This window comes from Conger conger, chromosome 6, assembly GCF_963514075.1.
Source record: "Conger conger chromosome 6, fConCon1.1, whole genome shotgun sequence".
Classification (NCBI taxonomy): domain Eukaryota; kingdom Metazoa; phylum Chordata; class Actinopteri; order Anguilliformes; family Congridae; genus Conger; species Conger conger.
In genome coordinates this window covers 25,944,733-25,968,463 of record NC_083765.1, presented here as the reverse complement: position 1 = coordinate 25,968,463, position 23,731 = coordinate 25,944,733, and the positions used below count along the sequence as shown (strand labels likewise).

At 42.5% G+C, this 23,731-nt stretch overlaps 2 protein-coding genes across 3 annotated transcripts in view; both read left to right on the top strand.

Annotated features, from left to right (window-relative positions):
• Nucleotides 1-7,772: 7,772 nt before the first annotated feature.
• cntf (ciliary neurotrophic factor) lies at nt 7,773-22,393 on the top strand. Its single transcript, XM_061246541.1, has 3 exons — nt 7,773-8,213; nt 18,817-19,128; nt 19,976-22,393. Exons 1-3 carry the CDS (start codon nt 8,100-8,102, stop codon nt 20,162-20,164), a joined length of 615 nt encoding a protein of 204 aa, XP_061102525.1. The 5' UTR covers nt 7,773-8,099; the 3' UTR covers nt 20,165-22,393.
• Nucleotides 22,394-23,001: 608 nt separating this feature from the next.
• The window catches only part of si:dkey-117m1.4 (uncharacterized), a 16,097-nt gene continuing 15,367 nt past the window's right edge, over nt 23,002-23,731 (top strand). Inside the window, exons 1-2 of one of the 2 annotated variants that reach the window (XM_061245733.1) lie at nt 23,002-23,054; nt 23,169-23,343. In XM_061245733.1, the coding sequence (XP_061101717.1) occupies nt 23,252-23,343 (92 nt within the window). In that variant the 5' untranslated portion in view covers nt 23,002-23,054; nt 23,169-23,251. Of the gene's footprint in view, nt 23,344-23,731 lie in introns of both variants that reach the window. The other variant, XM_061245732.1, reaches the window with a different exon arrangement.

Genomic DNA, 23,731 nt, shown 5'->3' with positions numbered 1-23,731 from the left:
TTAGATGCTTTGGTGTGCTTCCTGGTTTGACTGTCAGCTTCACTGTAATGTCCTTCATACTGCCAAGTTCTCCATCAAAAGCTTCTCCAAGATCTCCAGCGGCCTAGCAGAGCTGGACGGCTTCCTTGAATGGTATATACAGGGGAATGGTGTCTTCTTCTGCTTGTTGTGTTCCACTGTCACATCCATGACCCCTAACACTGGAGCCGCCTCATCAGTTTTAGTCCTTAACTTCAACTTGGTCACTCGGAGAGTAAGATGTTGCAGTTTCTTCTTGTAAACACCTTGATACCATGGATACATGTGTACTGGTGTCCACTTGCATCTGCACTGCTTTGTTCTCCAACAGTGGTGTGACCCAGTATCCATCATCACTGTCCATAACAGGCAAAACATGCACTGTATCTTCATCAGCAGACACACAGTCACTGTTTGTCCTGTCCTGTTCTTATTCACGTTTCTTCTTGTTTCTGTGGAAACCACTGTCCTTCATCTCAGTGTGCTGTTTGTATGTCTGGGTCTTTTTATTTTTACAGGCACGTTCGATATGGCCTTTCGTACCACAGTTTCTGCAGTCTAAGTCCTTACACCAACATTATGATGCCTGACGCCCTGTTTTCCCACAACGGTAGCATGGTTTACCAGCTGCTGCCTTGTTCTTGGACCATAGGCCGCGGAACGCATTTCGAATGAGTAGGGCCAAGAATGACGTGACATTGCCCCCCCTCCCAAGCCACATTCGTAACGCATAAATTTATTTATTATTGTTATTTATTATTGCCGTTTTTATTTGCCCTGGTTATAGCCCATACTTGAGTCACAATAAAATAGTATAATATGCATTACTTAATCAGTATAATTTGAAAGCGTAAATCATCGTAAGTCCAGTTGCATAGGATAAAAAAATGTCAACGCTCACCAACCTGTCTTAAACATTCCCAAAGAAGTTCCTTCATCTCTCGTTGTGCTGGATGAAGTCACTGGCAATGGCGAGACCATCCACATTGGCCAAAGCATGCCTGTGTGTGTGGCTGCACATCAAGTCATTGAGTCTCCTTTGAGTCATTGTTGACCTTAGATATGTCTTCAAGTGACGAAGGGTTGAGAATGACCTCTCGGCACTGGCAGTTGACACGGGAATTGTATAAAACAATTTCAACAGCCTGTGTACATCTGGCAATAGGGTTTTCGCTACCGGAGCAGCACTCATTGCCAAAGTTACTGATGCAACCGTTGTGGCGGTAATTCCAGACGTTCGGATCACATCTGGCAGCATATTCAACTGTGCGTGTAAACTGTCGAAGTCAAAATCCTTCTCGTAGAGTGCCACTGTGGAGGACGGGAAACTGCCCATCTCCCCTTTAGCCGCAGATATGATCAGACGTTCCAAGTCAGCTGCCACATGCAGGTCTCTCTGCTCAAAACGCCAGTCCATTTCGCCATCAAGAAGATCAAAAACTTCAAAGTACAGTCTCCTATAATGATTCACTGGGCTCTGGAATGTGTGCGCAGCCTCTCCAGCATCCAATTTTTTTGGGGCGTTTCTGTTGTCTGGGCAACACGGGGGCATCGGTTAGGTCCTTTGAATCCTGTACAACTGTCTTGTAGAAATCATCAAACGCATTATCTGACCTCTTCCGCTGAATAAAGCGTTGAGTAACTGCCACGGCTTTTTGCGCATCTTCTAATGATATGTTAACAGTTTGCAAAGTCCTAGACAGCTGTTCAATTGGTGAAAAACACATAAACGCAGGGTGCAGGCCAAAGAATGTACTAAATTTGTCAAGGACTGCCAGAATGCCCCCAGCTTTCCGGCCAGTTTCATTGTGTGATTCTTCATTTAGTTGTGTCATTAGAGAGGAAAGAACAGCGTAATTGTCTATGATTGACTTCACTGCACCCGTTCACACTGTCCATCGCGTCGTACAGAGAGTGCGTAGGTTATGATTGCCAGGGCCCATTTCATTTTTCAAGACTTGGAACGTGTGGTTTTGTTTAGGAAATTGCTTCACTAGATGTGTCACTTCTTGCAGTAAATACAACGCATCCCTAATGGCCTTGCATTGTTTCCCAGTGTCCTGCAAACATAAATTCAAACAATGCGCAAAGCAATGCACATATATGGCTGCAGGATTGCGCCGTTTAAATGTTGCGGCAACTCCATTCAAATGGCCAGACATACTTGCGGCGCCATTGTATGCCTGTCCCCGGCACAGACTCCGCAAAATGTTACAGCGGATCAGGATGTCATTTAGTGCAGTGACAATGGTCGAGGCGTCGGCTTTGGGTAAATCAAATAATCCAATAAAATCCTTGTGAACGACATAGCTGTCATCAACCCAGCGAAACAGAGACACAAGCTGTTCTTTGGTTAAAATGTCTCTGGTCTCGTCCGCTAGTAATGCATAAAATTCATCACGAATAGGCGAAATTACCTGGCCTAACACGCAACGTGAAATTAAATGAATCAGCTCATTTATTATGTCATGGCTCATGTAATTTTTTTCAGCAAGCCATTGGTCAATTTCTGGACAGTCCTGGGCTCGCAATTGCAATAGCTTGTAAAGGTTGCTATTCTGGGGATCATGACCATCTAAAGCGATGCCCTGACCCATGAGATACATAGTAGATGTTATCTCTTTGACTAGCATATCTCGTCTGAGTTTTTGTTTAGCTTTCAGTTGCGTGTCTAATTGGGCTGCAATGCTAGGTTGCTAGGAAACGTGTAACTGGTAGTAAGCCATGGCCTCTCTGTGGTATTTACTACTTTCATGTTTTCGAAAAGAATGTGCAGCATTTTTCCAATTTTGAAATCCAAGCACTGAAAATGCATTCTCGTTGGTTTTGCTTAAACCCGAACCTATAAGGGTGGGGGTAGTGGGGAGAGCCAGTCGCGACTGAGACTAGTCCTTAGAGGGCGAACCCACAACGCGTATCGCCCCTCAACTCCAAGACCAAAACAGAACGGAAAATAATCCCTACTCCCAAACAACAGGAGGAACAAAAACTAACCTGTAGGCGATTCTTAGTAAAGAAACAGAAATAAAGCCAACAAAAACGGCTGAAGAAAATAAAGCGACCCTTAAAACACAGGGCGAGAATACCAACTGATAACTGTGCTTAAAGGCGAGCACAGAGTACACCAAGAGTATTGAAAAGAAAGTACAATCTAGCACAAAACCGCTAGACAAGAAAATAAAACCACGAGACGCAGCTCGGGACAAAAAGGCAAACCAAAATACAAATACCGGGGACAACGTCCCTCTACCCCGGCTCACACGAGCCCAAACAAAAGAAAACCCTTTTAGGAAGGCGCTGGTAACAAAATACCTTAACCACACACCTTCCTTACCTGTCATGGTGGGAGGTTATTCCCGTGGTGACCGCTAGAGGGCCTGGGATCATTGTTATCACCTGTTCCTCATTTGCATTAGGGGAATGACCTCCCAGCTGTGTATTTAAGGCCAGTTTGTATGAGCCTCAGTGCTTTTGTGTTACTGTTCGCTCTAACACCAAGCCGGTAAATACACACGGTAGACTCGAGGTTTGAGTCAGGTACTGTGCAGGTGTGTGTTCACTTATCGAAACTTCCTAACAAATTATTCTAAAAGGTAGGAAGGCGTTTGGTGTGGTTTTACCGACGCCTTCCCTAAGGGTTAATTTTCTTCTTTTATTTTGGGCTCGTGTGAGCCGGCGGTAGAGGGACATTGTCCCCGGTAAATGTATTTTGGTTTGTGTTCATTCTTGAGCTGCGCCTCATGGTTTTTGTTTAGCCTACGCTGTTTTTGGCTAGGTTGTATTTTTATTTCATTGCCCCTGATTGGGCACTCTCTGTGCTCGTTATTCGGCACAGTTACTTCCTATACAACATACGGAGAATCCGCCCCTTTCTCACCCCCTACTCGACCCAGCTCCTGGTCCAAGCGATGGTTCTGTCCCGCCTGGACTACTGCAATTCCCTCTTGGCTGGCCTCCCAGCGTCTGCCATCAGACCCCTCCAACTCATCCAGAATGCAGCAGCTCGTCTGGTCTTCAACCTTCCCAAATACTCACACGTCACCCCCCTGCTTACTTCCCTCCACTGGCTGCCTGTCATGGCTCGCATCAAATTCAAAACATTGGTGCTAGCCTTCCAAGCAGTTAAAGGGTCTTCCCCAGCTTATCTGCAAAAAATCATCAGACCCTACACCCCTGCCAGACCTCTTCGTTCAGCCTCCACAGGCCGCTTGGCACCTCCCCCTCTCAGAACCTCCACCTCACGCTCACGACTACTGTCTGTTCTGGCTCCACGGTGGTGGAACGAACTCCCCGTTGAGGTCAGAACTATAGAATCCCTCCCCACCTTCAAGCGCAAGCTGAAGACACACCTCTTCAAACAGCACCTCTCCCCATCCCTCCCTACCTCCCTGTGAACCTTAATTGTTGTCTCTGTGACTTGTGTATCAGTATTTTAGTTGGCTAGGTAAGCAGTGTTTGGATAGTTAACTTTGGTGACTTTTGCTCTGTTTGTTTGTTTGTTCAAAAATAAAAAAAATAAATAAAATGGGCCTTGTCCTTATCTTTGTTGTACAGGTAGCAGTTGAAATTGTACTTACCTCTAGGGTCTTTCAGCGAACTTATCCCTGGTTATGGGTATGCACTTTGTTGTACGTCGCTCTGGATAAGAGCGTCTGCCAAATGCCAATAATGTAATGTAATGTACACTCGCCCTGTTCTCAAAAGGGTTGTTTTATTTTCTTCAGCCATTTTGGGCTCCTTTTCTGTTTTCCCTATTAAGAATCGCCTTCGGGTTTGTTTTTGTTTCTCCCCCCTGTTACGGGAGTTATTCTCATTTTTTGTCCCACTTATCCCTGTACACTGCCCCTGGGATCTAGGAGGGGTTTTATTTAGTCGCACTTGGTCCTCCGCTCAAACCCCACTTTGATATTACCTTAAATTGTTGTTTGTGTAAATTGGGTATAACACACACCAGCACAGTACCTGACTCTGAACGACAAGAGTCTACCTTGTGCTTTTACCGGCTGAATGTCAGAGCGAACAGATAACACTCAAGCACTGAAGCCTAGTCAGGACTGGCTTTAAATGCTCTCATGGGAGGTAATTCCCCTGGCGCAAATGAGGAACAGGTGTTCCCAATGATCCTCGGCCCTCTGATGGTCACAATAGGAATTACCTCCCCCATGACAGAACCGAGTCCTTTCATTGTCCAAAAGCGACATTGTGTGGCCCTACTGGCCATACCGGTTCCACGGCCTATGTCTTGGACTCAAAGGACAATGCACTTGGATTGATGCCCTTAGCTGCTGTGCTTCTCAAGCAGGCCTCTCCATTGACGTACTTATCTCTATGGCATTTTACAGTCTCAGGTTAGCCTCAGTAAGTGGTCGTTTCTGAATAACCTCACTGCGTAGACCACATACCAATCCGTCATGTATGGTGACACTTAGTGAAAGTCCAAATTCACAATGTTCAGATAACCGTTTCAGTGCAGCTACGAACTGTGAAACAGATTCACCCTCTTTCTGGTTTCATTTATGGAATCTGAACCTCTCAACAATAATCAGTGGCTTAAGAGAGTAGTGATTTCCTAATATTGTCACTATTTCATCATAGGACAGGCTTGTCACATTGCACTAGACGGTGCAGTAGGTTGTATGTTTTTCCTCCCATAACACTTGCACTATAACATCGCCTTTAATCTTGTTAGCAAGTGCAAAAAACCTCTCTGTGTATGTAACACCGTTGTTCTGTGTTTTCCGCAAATAGTCCTATATTTCCAACCAGTGCAGCCATTTTCAAGCAATGTTTGTTATTTTCCTCTGATTTCAGCGATTATAATTATGCCATTCCATTGCACTCAATGGAGGTGGCATGGCTTTCTCTCTATATATTGGCTCTGGTAACACTGGATACTTACATTCAGCGGCCACTTTATTTGGTACAACTTTCAAGTACTGGGTATCCATTTCCCCTCAGAACAGCCTTAATTCTTTTTGGCATGGATTTGACAAGGTGATGGAAACATTCCTTAGAGATTCTGGTCCATGTTGACATTTCAGCATCAATCAGTTGCTGCAGATCTCACTGAACTTACAAACTGACAAGTGAAAAGAACAAACATGGGATTACATTTTAATGTAATTTAGTTTATATTTTAAATATTCCCCTTTTAGAGCATATAGTGTCAAAATATGTTCTACATCTCCTTCAGTGAGCATTACATTTAGGCTATTTCACATTTAAGCCTATGCATTTTAACCTTTAAGTATAATTATCACATATTTAGGTCAACCTAAATACCAAAAAACGCAAATACCACCAAGGCAAAAAGTTAAATTGTAACACTTTTTTTCCCATGGTAATTTGGAGATCACTTCTTTCCAGCATAGACACTGTAGCTCTACTGGTATTGGGTCAGTAACAAATAATGGATTCCAGTTTAGAAAAAAATATTATTATATTATATTATAAATAATGACAACTGATTAGTCTCACAATAATATACCTCTGTAGTATGATAAAATAACCTTCATTAATCATAATATAGTTTTCTTGCAACTGCACTTGTTGCTTAGGTGATCAATTGGATAGCTAATACAATCATGTTATTATAAATAACAGCCTACCTATTAGTCCGATTAGTCCTTGCTCTCCTCCCTAGCTGATGGGTCAGAATTATTGTGGGCACTGAACCTGGATACGCTCGCTTTGCAGGACAGGGGCATCTAGGACAGAGTTTCCCTCAAAATGTGAAAACTGTACTTGTGTTAATTCCTAATGGAAAATAATACCTATTATATATTATTTACTTTGAAGCCTAAAAATCGTTTGAACTTTAAAAAAAAAAAAAAAGTTGATAGAAAGACCCATGTAATTATGCCCAATGGAGCTATTTGTGTAGCATTTTTGCATTTAGCATGTTGGTGCGGACAGTTATGACATTTTCAAATGTAATAGTGTAATAGGTTTTCAAATAATTTAACTCATGAAGGATAGTATTGTTTTGTCATATATAAAATAAATGTGTATGTGCTTTGAAATAACGTCGCATTGACCCTATAACTTTATCTCAGCCTCAGTGACAGCAAGCGACTGGCACCCTGTTTCAGGAGGACAATAAAAACAGTCATTGACATTCCAGCTTCGTCAGGTTTTAGCATATAGACGACGGGTGGAAGATAGGCTAACAGCTGTGTGCAGGTTTTAGGCCAAATTGTAGGCCGTCATCAAATTCCTCTTTAGCGATATAAAGTCCCAGGACAGAGAGGGAGAATTGTCTGCTTCAACTCGCGCACACATTCCGCGACGTGACTCATCTGTAGCCAATTGATTACGTTGATCACAGAGTCGTCTAATCCATGTATTGTGCCACTGTTACATCAAGCGCTGCATAGATCCACTTTCTAAAATGACCCTGAAAGTACAACGTTCTATTTGGGTAGCCTATTGATACTTTATACGCAAAAAAGGTATCTACAAATGAATTACTCTGACAAGTGTGCTTAAATTGGCTACTTTTCCTACCTTTTTTAAAAGAGTGACGTCAATAACTGTAATAAGACTCAGAATTGTCTATTCGTCTATTACAAAATGTCAAATGAAATAATTTCATATCTTGTTGCCGGGACATTCGTTTGATAATTCAACATTCTGTTGTGTTGTTTGTCCCAACAGGTTGGTTTGCTGAAAGGCAAATGAATTGCGGTCACATATAGTCCCTCCCCTCGGTCCGCCCTCTGCTTCCCGTTAAGTTCCACTAGCCAGGAATTCTCTCCGTGAAAGGAGGGGGACAGGGGATAGAAATTCTAGAGCCTAGCGTCATTTAATATGGAAGAGGGCAAAGCGCGTGAAAGTTAAAACGGCACTTTTTAAACCGAAACATAAAGACGCTGCGGTGTGCCCATGGCGTCACAGAGTTATCCAGGGAAACGCTTCCTTTTTAAAACCGCAAAAACTGAAGAAGGGGAAACATAGCAGGAGAACCTGAGAAACTTTTAAATTGATTGCTGTAATCTACTTCCATCTGTTAAGATCAGCTCGGTGCGCTTTCCACAGCAGCTTCTCTTGCTTCTCCTCTTCCTCTGAAGGGCCAGTGCACCATGGCCGGAGCTGTTGCGAGTGGCAGGCCGGGGACGGTTCACTCCAAGATGGGTAGAACTGTCGCGCTGGCTCGGTTACTTAACCGGGATTGCACTCGCCTTCTGGAACTATACGTGAGTAATGTCTCATGGTCACATTATATCAATGTCACAGTCTACTGTAAATAAGTACGGTTTCGATTAAACGTAATCTAATAACCTATCGTGTCCGTACATGTCACTGCACAGTACAGTGAATGCATATTGCACGGGCAGGATTCCGCGATCCCTGGATCAGGAACCTAAACCGTAATCGCAACCATAAAGATGGAACCGACTCGAAATCGGCACAATGGGGCTCAATTTGTTGCAATATACTTAGCTATTTCATTATTAATAATTAAGATCAGGTAGAATAAGGCGCGTTACTTATTAATTATTTGTTTGTTTGTTTATTTTTGTTTATTTATTTCGGTGGTTCAAGAGGTATTGCCAAAATATTTCAAATGACTGTGTGTGTGTGTGTGTGTGAGTTTGTTGTTTGAGAATATTGAATAACCTAAAAAGTTCAGGTTGCAACATGTTAGTCACACAAATTCAATGAAAGGGAACAGTAGGCAAAAAAGTGCATAGGAGGCAGAAGGAGAGAGGAATGTGAGAGCTGTCCGGGGGGCAAAAGGTGGTGGGTGTGCAGGAATGAAAGAGGAGGGCCTCATTTGTGTCAGTACTGAGGTCACTCCCCTCTGATAGCTGACAGCAAAGCACTGCCAAACTAGTGTCATTAAACATTCATACCACTCTTATAGGCATAGTCTCCCTGCTTTCCCTGTGTCGTAACCAGCTTTTCCTAGTAAAGCTTAGTATGTGACAAAATTTCCAAATCGTAGAAGAACATTTTCATCATGAGCCAAAATTGGCCATCTTGGATCTCTCACTCACTGACAGTCGATTAAGTGAATCTTAGCCTCCAACGGAAGACTGGCAGTTTCAGATATTTCGGGCCAAAATCGTGATAGCTGCTGTGACCACAGATAATGTAAGTCTAATCAACAACCAACAGGAGCATTGTAATACAATACATTGCGTACTGTAAACCATACACATATCATTAAAACCACAACAAACACCTTGTTTTAACATTCATTAATTCAGTCACTATTTCGAGTGTCACCTTTGATACTAAAATTTTACTTGCATGGGGATAATGTAGCCTAGGCTAATTAAGTGCACCATTAAAATGGTATCACTTTTGCTAACGCTCTCAAACCGTTTTGCATCCTAAATAAATAGCCAAATTTGAGACAGTCGTCAGTAACAATGTAGCTAATATCCAAAAGAGAGAAAAGAAACCCCATGTTAGTCTACAGCCTTTTGCTCCATCATCCTCACATTCTGCACATGGATGAATCCGTCTGAACAAGTATTATTGTACAGCTGCCATTGTATTTATTATTAAGATTCAAGGTTTTTGGCTAACTATAGTAGGCCATGGAAATATTGTCAATTAAACTTTAGCTATGTGCTTCTTTGTGCTGTGGTGGAAGTTTGTCACGTGACTGACGTAACAAAAACAGACAATTACAAAAAATATAGTCAGTTTTAATTAAAAATTATCTTCTGCATCTTCTTGCATCCAACACAATGTAAAGACTATATCTTTGCATATCTCTGTTTGCAGCTTGGGATGGCAGAGTTACGTATACAAGTTATAAATGGCATGGAACCACTAATATTGCTTAAATTGTAAACAATTATATTATTCCAAAAACCTAATTTTCATCTTAAAGGATTAACATGGTGGTTGAATGTGACACTTGCCAGTTGTCTTTAGGCAATAACAAAACAAATGTGCATTTTTTATTATTTTTATTCGGTCATTTAAATGTATTTTAAAACTTTTTTTTCTAAGCCTAAATCTCCCACTATAAATGTTCACTCAAACTGTCTGGGCTTGGTAATGAGAACTGTCAATTAGCTATGATTGACAGACCATGCCCACACTTTTCACAAATTGTTGCTTGTTACTCCATGATACACACTCATCTTGGGAGACTGAATTTTCAAAAGCTAGCTAACATAGTATAACAAATGATAGCTAAGGTAAGGACACTGACTTATCCAATAATATTTTTTGCTAGCTAGCACAACTTATAATGTCCTTATGAAAGCAAACTAGCTAACGTTATCGATTACATCACCTTATGAAAGCAAACTAGCTGGCTAACGTTAGTCAAATATTTGCATAGTCTTGCCTGTAGGCCAGCAGCACACACTGTGTGGATAGTGGAGTGGTTATCATTGTGTGACGCACTACGAGGAGAACCTTCTCAACTGGTTAAAAATAGGACAATAATTTAACACGCCTATTCCTCCAAAACTAAAGAACGGACATATTTAATACTTTCATCATGTTTCTTCAATGCCCTCTTGGGCAAATAGCATATAAAACCTAGAAAGTGTGACCAACCACCATATTAATCCAAAATATTTAGAACTAAAAATGAATTTCAGTACCTGTATTTTGGAAATGTATCTAAGTTATCAAAACAAATTTTGGCATGTGATTTTTGGAAAACAATTTCCATTATAACTAATATCCAGATGAGGTCATATCTATCTTTGTCTATAGAGCTTTGATACAATTCTGATTCTTTTTAATAACTTCAAATAAATTGTGTGACTGGCATTACAAAACCTGTGACTGACATTACATATTTCCACACCAGTTTGCTATGGATACGTTACTCATATCCTCTAGTAAAAGAATTATGAAAGGCACAAAAAAATCATGATGGAAGGCTATGCAATAAAATAAATGTATGTTTTTTGTGAATGACGTTACATGTGGACATGTACTGGAACAATTAATTATAATTGTAATTAGATGTAATTATGGTAAAATAATCCATTTATTGTAATCTCAAAAAAAACTTTTAATACTGAAGGCCAGTTTGTGTGTTGCTGACCTTTGAAATATATGGGCAATTCCATTGTTTATGATGATGTTTAAGTGGCACTTATTTGTGGGAGCCACATGAAAAATATGAGAGGCTGCTTGGTTCAAATCTATAATTTCCAGTAACTTTTAGATCTTATAATGTTAGTACACCAGTTAAATATTTTCAAAAAATTTGTTTGTTTTTTTTGCTCCATGTCCACCAGTGTCCCATGTGGATGTCAGAAGACGCATCCGCAGTAATCATAGGATATAATCTCTGGTCTTATAATATAATTCTTGGATTTTGTACAGTGTGACCGCAATGAAAGACAGGATTTTGCTGGGGCTACATCAGTGTGACATGTAACAATCGTAAAAGATGGCCAATATCGTAGTGTGCAGCCAACATTAACTCAGCGAGGTAGACTTAGAATTCCTCCTTCCCTTTTAATTCAGTCAATTTGACTGAAATGTCATGACTGAGGAGTTCTGTGCATTGCTTATCTGTTGAACTGCATTGTATCTTAGTGGTACTCACAAGTGTAAAGGGATCCAGCTCCTCCACTTCCAACTTTTCAGCACCCCAATTACAGGAGAAAGAAGCACCAAAAAGGCCACATGGCAATACAATAAATGACAATGGACTAAGAGCTCATGGTGTCTGGGGCCATCTTGCAGCCTGTTGACATCCCGCTGTCTGTGAAGACCACTTTTCAGATTGCATCCTGGGTGAAGAGCTGAGTCTGCTGTTGTATCTGGAAGAATGGCTGGGCATTGTCCTACATCTTTGCCAGCACAGAAAAAACTTAATCTAAATACCAGAGGATAATAATCACATCTCTTTTCACTCAACTACAGTGTTACCAATATTTCACCTACTTTTATATACAGCTGACAATACGTTTACAATTTGTTGTTGCCCAAGAAACCTGTCCAATAATAGGTGCTTGAACGCTAGCCACAAAAGTGGATTAAATACTGCATTCCACCAAAGATAGCGCTCAACATTTATAACTGGCTTGCAGTTATTTCGAAACAACGCTGTATTATCAATATACTATATGATGTACCACCAACCTGTACCACCTCATGCTGATAATGGGTAAAGTGGATGTCCGGCTGAATTGTATTTCCGGTATATTGCGAAAAGCTATGCTAACGTATTTCATCATAGACGGCAGCACCGATGGCAGCACCTGGGGCGATATTGGCTCAGGCTGTAACAGTCTTCTGGCAGACGGAGGGTTGCCGGTTCGATCCCCCGCCCGGGCTGTGTCGAAGTGTCCCTGACACCCAACCCCCAAATGCTCCTGATGAGCTGGTTGGTGCCTTGCATGGCAGCCAATTGCCATTGGTGTGTCAGTGTGTGTATGAATGGGTGAATGAGAAGCATCAATTGTACAGTGCTTTGGATAAAGGCGCTATATAAATTCCAACCATTTACCATTTATAAGCTTTTTTCCCCTCATTGATAGGCTACTGATTACACAAATGCATCCTGTTTGTAATCGAGTTTATAATTTAAAACCATGCCGACATTAGGATGGTCCAGTTGTGGACATTTCGTCACTATGAAAGGGAATGCGTTATGGGAGACTGAGATTTAGCCTATCTCAGCGATCCAAAAATGCAAAACAGGAGTTTTTACTCATTGAAATCCCATCGTATTCAGCATATAGCTATGTATTTAAACCATAAAACACATACTTTGAGACTTCAACGCTACGCAGCTTGTATTTAGCTTTTGCTACTCAATTTAATAGGGAACAGTATAAAGTATCATTACCGAAACATCCGCTTTACCTCCAACAAGACCGTTAATATTCCGGTTTGGACCGGACTACAGTCTGGGTGTGTCCCATTAGACGGAAAGTGCATACTCGACTCCACTAACACCCTCCTCCCCTCCGTGCCCCGGAAACCAATCTTTATGGACTCGCCCTCCACTGGAAGTATATGAAAACAACGGCTTCGACTCCGCCCTCCTCAACTCCCCTGGTGAAGTGTACAACTATGGGTATGTCCCATTATATTTCACTCCACCCTCCTTCGCTCCACTCCCCCACTACCACTCCTCCACTCGAGCAAAACAATGTGGAGCTAAGTGGAACAAATGAGTGAACAAGGGGGAGTGAAGCTTTTCGGCTTCCCTGTCATCAAAGTTGACGTCCTGCATTGAAGAAATAGCCCTATCGTTATTTTTTGCAGAGCCCACACATATTCCCGTAGCCAATTATAAATTGTATACGTCGTCAGCCCATTTAAAGCTACAAAAGCACTTGTAAGTTTCAAGCACAAGTTGCACAGTAGGATACATTAGCCTGTAAAAACACGAATCTGACATTGCGGCTCTCCTCAAGACACTAATTAATATGTAACCAGCAACATTGGATCAAAGTAAAAATCTAAAGAAACAAGTATTTACTGCAATCCCAGAATCGCAATGTGTCCGATCTGAACACTGTGTAATGTAACAGTTTATGTTCTTGGCTATGGTCAGTTGCATCTCATAAACATTCACAAACATTTCTGTAGATTAGTGAAACACAGCCTAGCCTATATGATTCTTATATGAGTTATCATTTTCCAATGTTCAGTGTTCACATTGAAAAACAATTATTTCCCACTGTAACATCTGTAACATCTGTGTTTTTACAGGCTACTGTATCCTACCATGCAACTTGTGCTTGAAACTTACTTAAGTGTTTTTGTAGCTTTAAACGGGCTGACCACGTATGATCTCAAATTGGCTATGGGAATACGTGTGGGCTCTGAAGATTATGATAGAGCCATTTCTTCAACACAGACGTCAACTTTGATGATGGCAAAGCGGAAAAGCTTGTCCCAAATTTCTTCACTCCCCCTCATTCACTCCTTTGTTCCACTAGTTAACCCCACTTTGTTTCTCCGCTGGAGTGGAGGAGTGTTAGTCGGGAGAGTGGAGTAAAGGAGGGTGGAGTGAAAGATAATGGGACGCAACCTGTTTTGGACACAGCCAGTTACTCTAGAGGGTGCCATCATGCAAGCTATAAATGTATCGATGCACTTGGGGAGAGGCCAGGAGAGACATTTGATTTTGGCAAGGCTTGAGTACAGGACAGCCTGAAGGTATGGTACAGGTAAGCATTAATTTGCTAAAGAAATCTTAAACTTAAATCTTAAACTGCTCATATAATTCCATCGCCATTCGCAATTCCTTCTTCCCACCCTCTCCCCCTGCTGACCCTCCTTCCTTCCCCAACTCCCTATCCTCCTTTTCTCCCCTCTCTGACTCCGACACTTTGAAACTCCTGACATCCCACCGCCAGAGTCACTCCCCTGCTTAAAAAGACCTACTCTTGACCCCTCTGCTTTGAACAACTACCGGCCTGTCTCTCTTCTTCCCTTTCTTGCTAAAACTCTGGAACGGGCGGTCTGCTCCCAACTGTCCACTTATCTTCTGCAGAACAATCTCCACGATCCCAACCAGTCCGGCTTCAAGAGTGGCCACTCCACTGAGACCGCCCTGCGGTCACTGAGGCACTCCACTCTGCTAAAGCCAAATTACATGACATTATTACATTAATGACATTTGGCAGACGCTCTTATCCAGAGCAACGTACAACAAATTGCATACCCATAACCAGGGATAATCCCTCTCCTCTGTCCTCATCTTCCTCGACCTGTCGGCTGCCTTTGATACAGTCAACCATGAGATTCTGCTCTCATCGGGCTGACTGGGATGGGTGTCACAAGATCTGCACTGGCATGGTTTTCCTCCTACCTCTCTGGTCGTTCCTACCAGGTGACTTGGAGGGGCTCAGTCTCTGACCCTCACCCCCTACAAAGAGTCCCGCAGGGCTCAGTTCTTGGTCCTCTCCTCTTCTCTCTATACACCATGTCTCTTGGTTCTGTTATCTCTTCCCATGGCTTTTCTTACCATTCTTAAGCCGATGACACCCAACTCTTTCTCCCCCCCCCCCCCCCCCCGATACCCAGGTCACCACACAGATCTCTGCCTGCTTGGCTGATATCTCAGCATGGATGACTTCCCACCAACTGAAGCTTAACCTGGCCAAGACCGAGCTTCTCTACATCCCTGCTAAGTCCTCTCCGACAATGAACCTCTCACTCACTGTTGAGGACTTTGTAGTTTCCTTCTCCCATATAAGAATCTTGGGGTGACTCCTGATAACAGCCTCACCCTGGCTCCACAAGTATCCTCCACTGCCAGAACCTGCAGTTTCTTCCTCTACAATATACGTCATCGCCTGACGGAGAAAGCCACCCAGCTCCTAGTCCAGGCGCCCGTCATTTCCCGCCTGGATTACTGCAACTCCCTCCTAGCCGGTCTCCCAGCTTGTGCCATCAAGCCCCTCCAGCTGGTCCAGAATGCTGCAGCCCACCTGATCACCAGTCAGCCCAGTCGGCTCATGTCACCCCACTCCTCATTGGCCTCCACTGGCTTCCTATTGCAGCACACATCCGATTCAAGGCCCTAGTGTTGGCATTTCAGGCTGCTAAGGGGACTACCCTACCTTATATACAATCCTTAATCACTCCCTACTCCCCAGCTAGACCACTCTGGTCTGTCAGCTCTGGTCGCCTTATGGTTCCCTCACGACCTGCATGTTCATGCCTGTTTTCCGTTTTGGTTCCTCAGTGGTGGAATGACTTGCCTACTACTGTCAGGACAGCAGAATCCCTCCCCCTATTTCGACACAGACTAAAAACACCTTTTCAAACTGTACCTTAGTCCTACCTCCTGATCCCCCCCCCCACCACCACCCTTTCCGATATCCCTATCCCTCTTGTCTAACCCAAAAAAAAAAGAATTGCACTCATGATGACTGTATGTTTAGAACAGCAAGAACAGCGTGTGTATTTTACTAGTTAAGGATGTGTTGCTTTAACTTGTGGAAGAATCTATGCACTTGGATTAAAAGCGTCTGCCAAATGACTAAAATGTAAATGTGAATGTATAATTAGAAAAACAAAATTATTATTTAAGGTGTGATATCTTTGACTTTCAGACAAATAAACATTACTATCACTTCTTTCATTTAGCTAGCTAGCTAACACAAAACCTAGCTATCAAAAAGGTTTCCATTTTGATAGCTAATGTTAGGTAGCTAGCTAACTATGATGTTATTTGTTCCAATTAGCAAGCTAGCTAACACTAGAAGCCTAACATTAGCTAACATAAAGAGGAGAGGAATACTGTTCGCTAGGTCATTAACAAGTATTTATACATGATAAGTACACTCACTGAGCACTTTATTTGGAATATTTTTACTTTATTACACCTACTTATTCATGTGATTATCTAATGATAAATGGCTGGCATTTATATAGTGCCTTTATCCAAAGAGCTGTAAAATTGATGCTTCTCATTCATCCATTCAAACACACACTCACACACCAATGGCGATTGTCTGCCATGCAAGGCACCAACAAGCTCGTCAGGAGCATTTGGGGGTTAGGTGTCGTGCTCAGGGACACTTCAACACACCCTCCGAATGCCAGTTGACTGCTCTTACCGCCTGAGCCAATGTCACGCCGTTAGGCAATTGTGTGGCAACAGTGCAATGCATACAATCATACAGATATGGGTCAGGAGCTTTACCTAATGTTCACATCAATCATCAGAATGGGGAAAAATATGATCTAGCTGACTTTGACCGTGGAATGATTGTTGGTGGCAGACATGGTGGTTTGAGTATCTCAGAAACTGCTGATCTCCTGGGTTTTTCTGTGTATTGAAGTAGTTTTCTATGTTGCATGATTTGTGTAGCAAATAAAAGTTTACTAGTAACAGGAGCAGCATTTAGCCAGCTAAGTTACAGCTGTTATCAGCTAGATGGCTAACGTCACTTCATTTTTATTCTCCCGTCTTTTTCTATCATACAAAGGTGGTTAATGTTACAATCATAATTCAATCCAGTTATACATCTTATGCAAATGAGAATATAAGAATCAAGGCCGAGGGATAGCTTCACATACACAGATTAAGCCTAGTCCTAGACTAAATCTTTCTACATACAAAATTTCAGTCCAGGATTAAGATTAATCTGTGTCCGTGAAACTGCCCCCTGAATTTGACTTTGTGGTGCTTAGCTGGGCTAAATCAGGTTGGCAGATTTGGAGATTTGGAGATTTTTTGCCATTGTCCAAATGTATAGTGGGCCAGATATCAAGGGAGTTGTTTCCTGTTTCATTATGAGTGCCCCCAAACCATGTTTTTGACAAAAATGGCTTAAAAGTTTTGTTGCAAGAATTACCTGAGGCTGGGAGACACCCCGGCAGTGGAAACTCCAGGGCTATAACTTGTATAAACCCTTGAAAGCTATACTTTTACTATGACATTTTTTTTTACTTTAGGACACAGACCATGAAAGCAGCACAGCACAGACCAATCCACATCTGATGTGGATGTTTGTAACGGTGACAAGCTGGCTAGGCTCCAAATAATCCACAACTCCGGTTGTACCTTCACTTTGATAAGACATGCAGATTATGAAAGCCAAGATATTGTTGTGCAAAATGAAGATGAAAGCATTAAACAGCCAAACATTTTTACATACACATCGATTTGAAATTGGCTGTTGCGACTAACAACTGATTATGATGGAATGGGTCACATTTCGAAGCTAGATTTATTTTCGCTTATGTTATGTTGCTAAAAGAAACACGGTACCAAAAAATGCTTATAGACAATACAACATTAATGTTGGCTAGCTAAACTAAATACACATACAAGCATAAGGTCACGAGAAAAAACAGTCAAGCACGTGGAGTAAGGTAGTAATATATACATTATGTCATTAGGCAGATGAGATGTTCCCTTTTAACGATTTTGCAGCAGGATGAATTTGCTAGGTACAGCGATCTTATACTTGGCAATCGTCAGCAATGTCAATCAATTTTAGCAAACTACTTCAAGTTACTCTACCATTCACCCTTTAAAAACTTCGCTTAACTGTTTTTAGCCCTGATGTTATCAGTAGCACGCTGTGCCCTTGACAAAACGTAGCAAAACGTTTATTTAAAAAGAAACGGTGGTGCGTTGAACATCCTGTTACAAACCGTGGACTGAATGACGTGACTGAGAAGGCGTTCTCGGGCCTTTAAATTATAGGCCTGCGTCATTATTCACTCGGCTACACGCAAACATACCTCTAGGCCTGTTGCAAGACATTGCACACTGTTGGGAGAAAACATATCATTCAACACAGAAACCTTAGCAAGACGTAGCAAAACCATTTCAGATTGAGCATGCCCCAGGCGTCAAGCAATTGTACCCCACACAATTAAATCAACAGTGCAAAGGTGTAGCAGTGCATGGGGACAACATGTTCACTATTTGCTTATTTAACTGTCCCACAGTAATTTACAGTACATATACAGGCTGGTAGGAAGATTTTCTTTGACAAGTTTTTACAGAGTACAACATTTTTAAACCATGACAGCTTTTTGCAAAGTGCAACATGCCAACAATGTGTAATCACATTGACCCCCTGAGGGAAAAGTAGCCAACTCTGAACAGTTTTTTTTTTTTTGAAAACAGGTGCCTTTGAATTTCTTTACTTTCTAATCTATTTATATGATTTCCCTGTATCAGGGAACACATCACAACACAAACACTATCTTGCTCTCTTTCACACACACAAAATTAGTCCCAGATATTTCTCCACAGGCACCATGAGAGACACCTGTCAGCAGAGCGTGCCAGGCTTTCTTTAAAAAAGTATAACCTCCCCCCCCCCCTCTCTCTCTCTCTCTCTCTCTTTCCTTTCCTCTCTTTCTCTTTCCTTACCCCAGAGAGAGAGAGAGAGCTTTTCACCTGAGCTGTCCCTGGAGAAAGATCGCATTGTGGCCCTTGCCCCATCTGCCCCTCACCTCTCCACTAATGATAGGGTGTGGCTCCTGCACTCCGCCCTGCATCAGTGCCTGAGACTTTTTGAGCGTGTGATTGGCTGGGAAGAAGAGCAGGGGTTTGGGGGTGAGGGCGAGTATGAGAGCAAGCGGCGTACAGTGAAGGACAGACTTGGCCATCTGCTCCAAAGCACCAAGAACCTCCTGGTGGAGACAGGGGGAATTACACCACTGACCCCTGACCCTGACAACCCAGAGGTAGAGACTAACATTGGCTGTGCTTTTACAGCTCAGGATAAAAGACTGTAATGTGTAACCTTGCATTGTAAAAATTCAGCTTGCCCAGAGTCTGGAGATTGTAGGCAACACAAAGACTATTTGACTAAATTGGCGGCACGGTGGCACAGTGGATAGCACTGTCGCCTCACAGCAAGAAGGTTTTGGGTTCGAATTCTTTCTGTGTGGAGTTTGCATGTTCTCCCCGTGTCTGTGTGGGCTTCCTCCCACCATACAAAGACATGCACCTTCGGTTACTTGGGGGGGGGGGGGGTGTTGCTGCAAAAGAACATGCGTGCTCAGTCGACTTACCCTGTATAAATAAAGGTTAATCAATATTACATTATACATTATAATGAGGGTATGCATAAAACTTTAGCATCAGTACTAAGGAAAGTCTTACATGAGCTGTGAGAAATGGACTAGGTATTTTAACTGTGTAAAGCTTTAAAGTGAACCATCAACCAATATGCTAAATTCTGTTCAATATTAAAATGAATTGTTTATAAAAACTGAACATTTCAAGTTGACTATATACTGACATTTTTAAAGGTAATGTTATGGATGGGGTCCACCGTAATCTAAGCTGAAGGGATCATGATGTTGCAATGTTACTGCTCTGGGTCTATATTATACACATTTATATTTTTATTTTCTTCCCCGGTTTCCTTATTTCCATCCAACCTTCTCCACTCCCCCTTTTTCCTCCCTCTTTTTTCACCGATCTACTTCTACTTTGTCTTCCTTTACTTTTTCTCTATGTTCTCTCTGTGTCTGTCATCCCCTCTTCCCCTCTTTCTCTCTGTTCTCTTTATTTCCCTTCCCGCAGGAGACAGATGGGTTGGAAAGTGGTGGTGGTGTATTTGAGGCAAAACTCTGGATCTTCAGAGTGCTGCAGGAGCTCATCCACTGGACCCATTCTACTGCTCAAACCCTTCACTCTCTGCAGTCAGAGAGAGAGAAGGAAAGAGGGGGAAGGACTGCGAGAATGGGGAAGAGGGACAAGGTGCAGAGCTGAGGAGGAGAGAGAAGAAGAGCAGAGGCATGATGTGTGACAGAGAGATCATATGCAGGTGAAGGAAAGGATTACAGAGCTGAGGAAGAGAGACAGATGGAGAGAATACGAGTGGTGAAAGAGAAAGAGAAGATGGATTATAGGATGTGGAGATGGGAAGTGAGTGACCATAAAATATAACAATTTGCAGTTTTATCATTTAGAAATGGACTTGAAAAGTAACCCAGAAAGTGTAAACAGTGAAAAAAACTTTCATTTCGTAATTTAATTCATTTCAAATTGTAATTTAATTCAACATCTCAACTGTAATTATGCAGCTTTTTTATCGCTCTAACCCACTCAAATACAGAAACTAACTTTATTTTGAGGTGATGACATGTTATATTGTTGTGTCAAAATAGTGTTGGCTATAAAAAGAAATGGAAACCTGGATTAACACAACAAGCTATTTCCATTCTGTAGTTCATTCTGTACTTTGCAAAGATTCTGAAAAGATGCCCTTGTGCATTGAAAGTTACACTGACTGAGTGTTGTGGCTAACATATTGGTTCCACCCCTCATTTCATTTTTCTACAAGGCAAGGGTGTAATGAATGTTAAAATGTTGGGACAGCTTGGGGGCGAGGGGGGTGGTTATTGTATTTGCTTGTATTTTATCACTTTGGTGTGCTGCAGAGTTAAGGTACTTAATGTAAGTATGCATGAGTTTGGGAATTTTAACAGAAAATTAACCGATTTGTGTGTGTTTGTGTGTGTGTGTGTGTGTGTGTGTGTGTATGAGAATCTACTAATCAATTATTCATAACGTCCTACACCTTAAAATGTTTTGGGAGCCAAACTATGGAATGGTCTTAGAGATGAGCTGAAATTGTGTAGCTCTGTTAAGTTTCGTTTGAGTTTCATTTTTTTTTGTACTACTGATATTCTTGGTTATTTTATGGATTCTTTAGGATAGGGGCGGCACGGAAGTTTGCATGTTCTCCCCGTGTCTGCGTGGGTTTCCTCCGGGTACTCCGGTTTCCTCCCACAGTCCAGACATGCAGGTTAGGCTGATTGGAGAGTCTAAATTGCCTGTGGGTATGAGTGTGTGAGTGAATGGTGTGTGTGCCCTGCGATGGACTGGCGACCTGTCCAGGGTGTATTCCTGCCTTTCGCCCAATGTATGCTGGGATAGGCTCCAGCCCCCCTGTGACCCTGTTCAGGATAAGCAGGTTAAGATAATGGATGGATGGATGGATGGATGGATGTTTAGGATAGTCAGTAATAAGACTTTGGCTTCAGCCAATTCCTTTTTCGGTCATTGATTGTGTAAACTTTATTGTGGACTGGTGTAAACATGATGATGTTCTGTCTGTCATATATTCACACAATTTGTGAAGTTTCTTCCATAATGTGTTCCTTATATGAATGAATAGACAATTCATTCATATGATGGTGTTAGGTAGTTGGATGTAAGGGAATAGGGCTGAGTAGAGCATGTGCATATGTGATGTGTAAGCAGGGCATCTGTGCATGTGCATATGCATATGTGATGGGTAACCAGTATATGTGTGCGTTTGCATATGTGATGGGTAAGCAGGATGTGTGTGTGTATGTCTGTGTGTGTGTGCATATGTGATGGGCAAGCAGGATGTGTGTGTATGTGTGTGTGTGTGTGCATATGTGATGGGTAAGCAGGATGTGTGTGTGTGTGTGTGTGTGTGTGTGTGTGTATGCCTGTGTGTGTGTGCGTATGTGATGGGTAAGCAGGATGTGTGTGTATGTGTGTGTGTGTATATGTAATGGGTAAGCAGGATGTGTGTGTGTGTGTGTGTATGTGTGTGTGTGCTTGCATATGTGATGGGTAAGCAGGATGTGTGTGTGTGTGCTTGCATATGTGATGGGTAAGTAGGGTGTGTGTGTGTATGTGTGTGTGTGTGTGTGTGTGCATATGTGGGGGGTGTGAAGGATGGTGAGGGGAAATGTGTATGCCTGTGAGAGAGCGAGAGAGAGAGAGAGAGAGAGAGAGAGAGAGAGAGAGAGAGAGAGAGAGAGAGAGAGGTGGAAGGTGGGTGTGTGTGTGCATAAGAGAGAGAGAGAAGGGGGAGGGATGGAGAGAGTGTGTCTAAGCATATGTGTGCGCGTGTGCGTATGTGTGTATGGAGGGGGGCGGGTGGTGGTGTGTGGGCGTGTGTGTGTGTGTGTGTGTGTGTGTGTATGTGAGGGAGGGAGGGAGGTTGGAGAGGACATCTACTGCATGAGAGGTGTGTGTGTGAGAGAGAGAGAAACCACTGAATACTGTGTGGGTAGTCCGATGCATCTATGGTTGCATGCATGTTTGCAGTCCTATGACTATAACCACTACTGTGTGCTGTCTTCACATCCACTTAGTATTACTTCATTAGTACAACATTACTGTGTATAATAACAAACATGTAATAAACTATTGTTTTTGACTGTCAAGTCCCTGTGTCCCTGACATTTAGTTATTCTAGCCTTTTTGGACCTTAAAGGATGAAAAGGAAGAAATCTTTGTTTAGATCGACGTATTCTCCACGTCGACCCCGTGTGGTTATTTACTGTAAGTACATGTGAACATTGCACAGAATATGCACTAGAGGGCAGTGGTATGAACGCAGCTCAAACTTACTTGCACAGTATTTAATACTATTTAATATGGCAAATTGTAGCGACTGTAAATGCATTTCGTATTAATGCTGATTGGTAGTTTTATTTAAATGTTGTTGTCTTACGTAAAATATCATCCGTTTCTGAACTATTTTGTGAAACAACTTTTTTCCCCTCTCTCTCTCGGACGCTGCCATGCGCTCATAAAATGGGGTGTTGCAGCATCAAACATGATTTTATTCGACACCATGTACTCACACACCACACACAGACATAGCACCATAATGGTATACTGTTATTCATATTCATTATTATTGTTTATCTGGTTCGTTTGTCATTGATGTCCTTTCTTTTTTGCTACTTTTGGATCTCGGTTCGCCCTTGCTCTGGGGGAATGGTAGCAACTAGAATAACCTCTGTGAGAGCTAGTCGAGTGAGCGGAGTGCGACAGTGCACGGTGGAGGCAACGATTGCTACCCGAAACATGGCGGAGACCGTGCGCTCGCTGTTTGACTATCGGGAGCCTCCGACACTGGACAGCGACGGAGAAGGAAGCAAACCGCCACCACCGCGGGGGTGAGGGAACATGCATATCGGGCTACGGACATGACGTGTGTGCTTGTGTTTAACTCTGTGTGTGTGTGTGTGTGTGTGTGTGTGTGTGTGTGTGTGTGTGTGTGTGTGTGTGTGTGTGTGTGTGTGTGTGTGTGTGTGTGTGTGTGTGTGTGTGTGTGTGTGTGTGTGTGTGTGTGTGTGTGTGTGTGTGTGTGTGTGTGTGTGTGTCCCGTCATCAGAAATGTGGACACATTGCTCGCAAAATATGTGCGTATTGCTTGATTTCCAAATAGTTACATGCAAACGACCCATTTGGTGGCAGCCCGTGTTCAGGTAGTTAGATATAGGTAGACGCTACCTGTACCTGCCAAAGTAGCTAGCTATGTTTTACTGTGTTTGTAGCCACAGC

Excerpts from the sequence above, each read along its gene's own strand:
- cntf (XM_061246541.1), top strand. The coding sequence starts at position 8,100 with ATGGCCGGAGCTGTTGCGAGTGGCAGGCCGGGGACGGTTCACTCCAAG. Across the intron at positions 8,214-18,816 it reads CTCGCCTTCTGGAACTATAC|AGAGAGAGAGAGAGCTTTTC; the intron begins GTGAGTAATGTC and ends TCCTTACCCCAG. Across the intron at positions 19,129-19,975 it reads CTGACCCTGACAACCCAGAG|GAGACAGATGGGTTGGAAAG; the intron begins GTAGAGACTAAC and ends CCCTTCCCGCAG.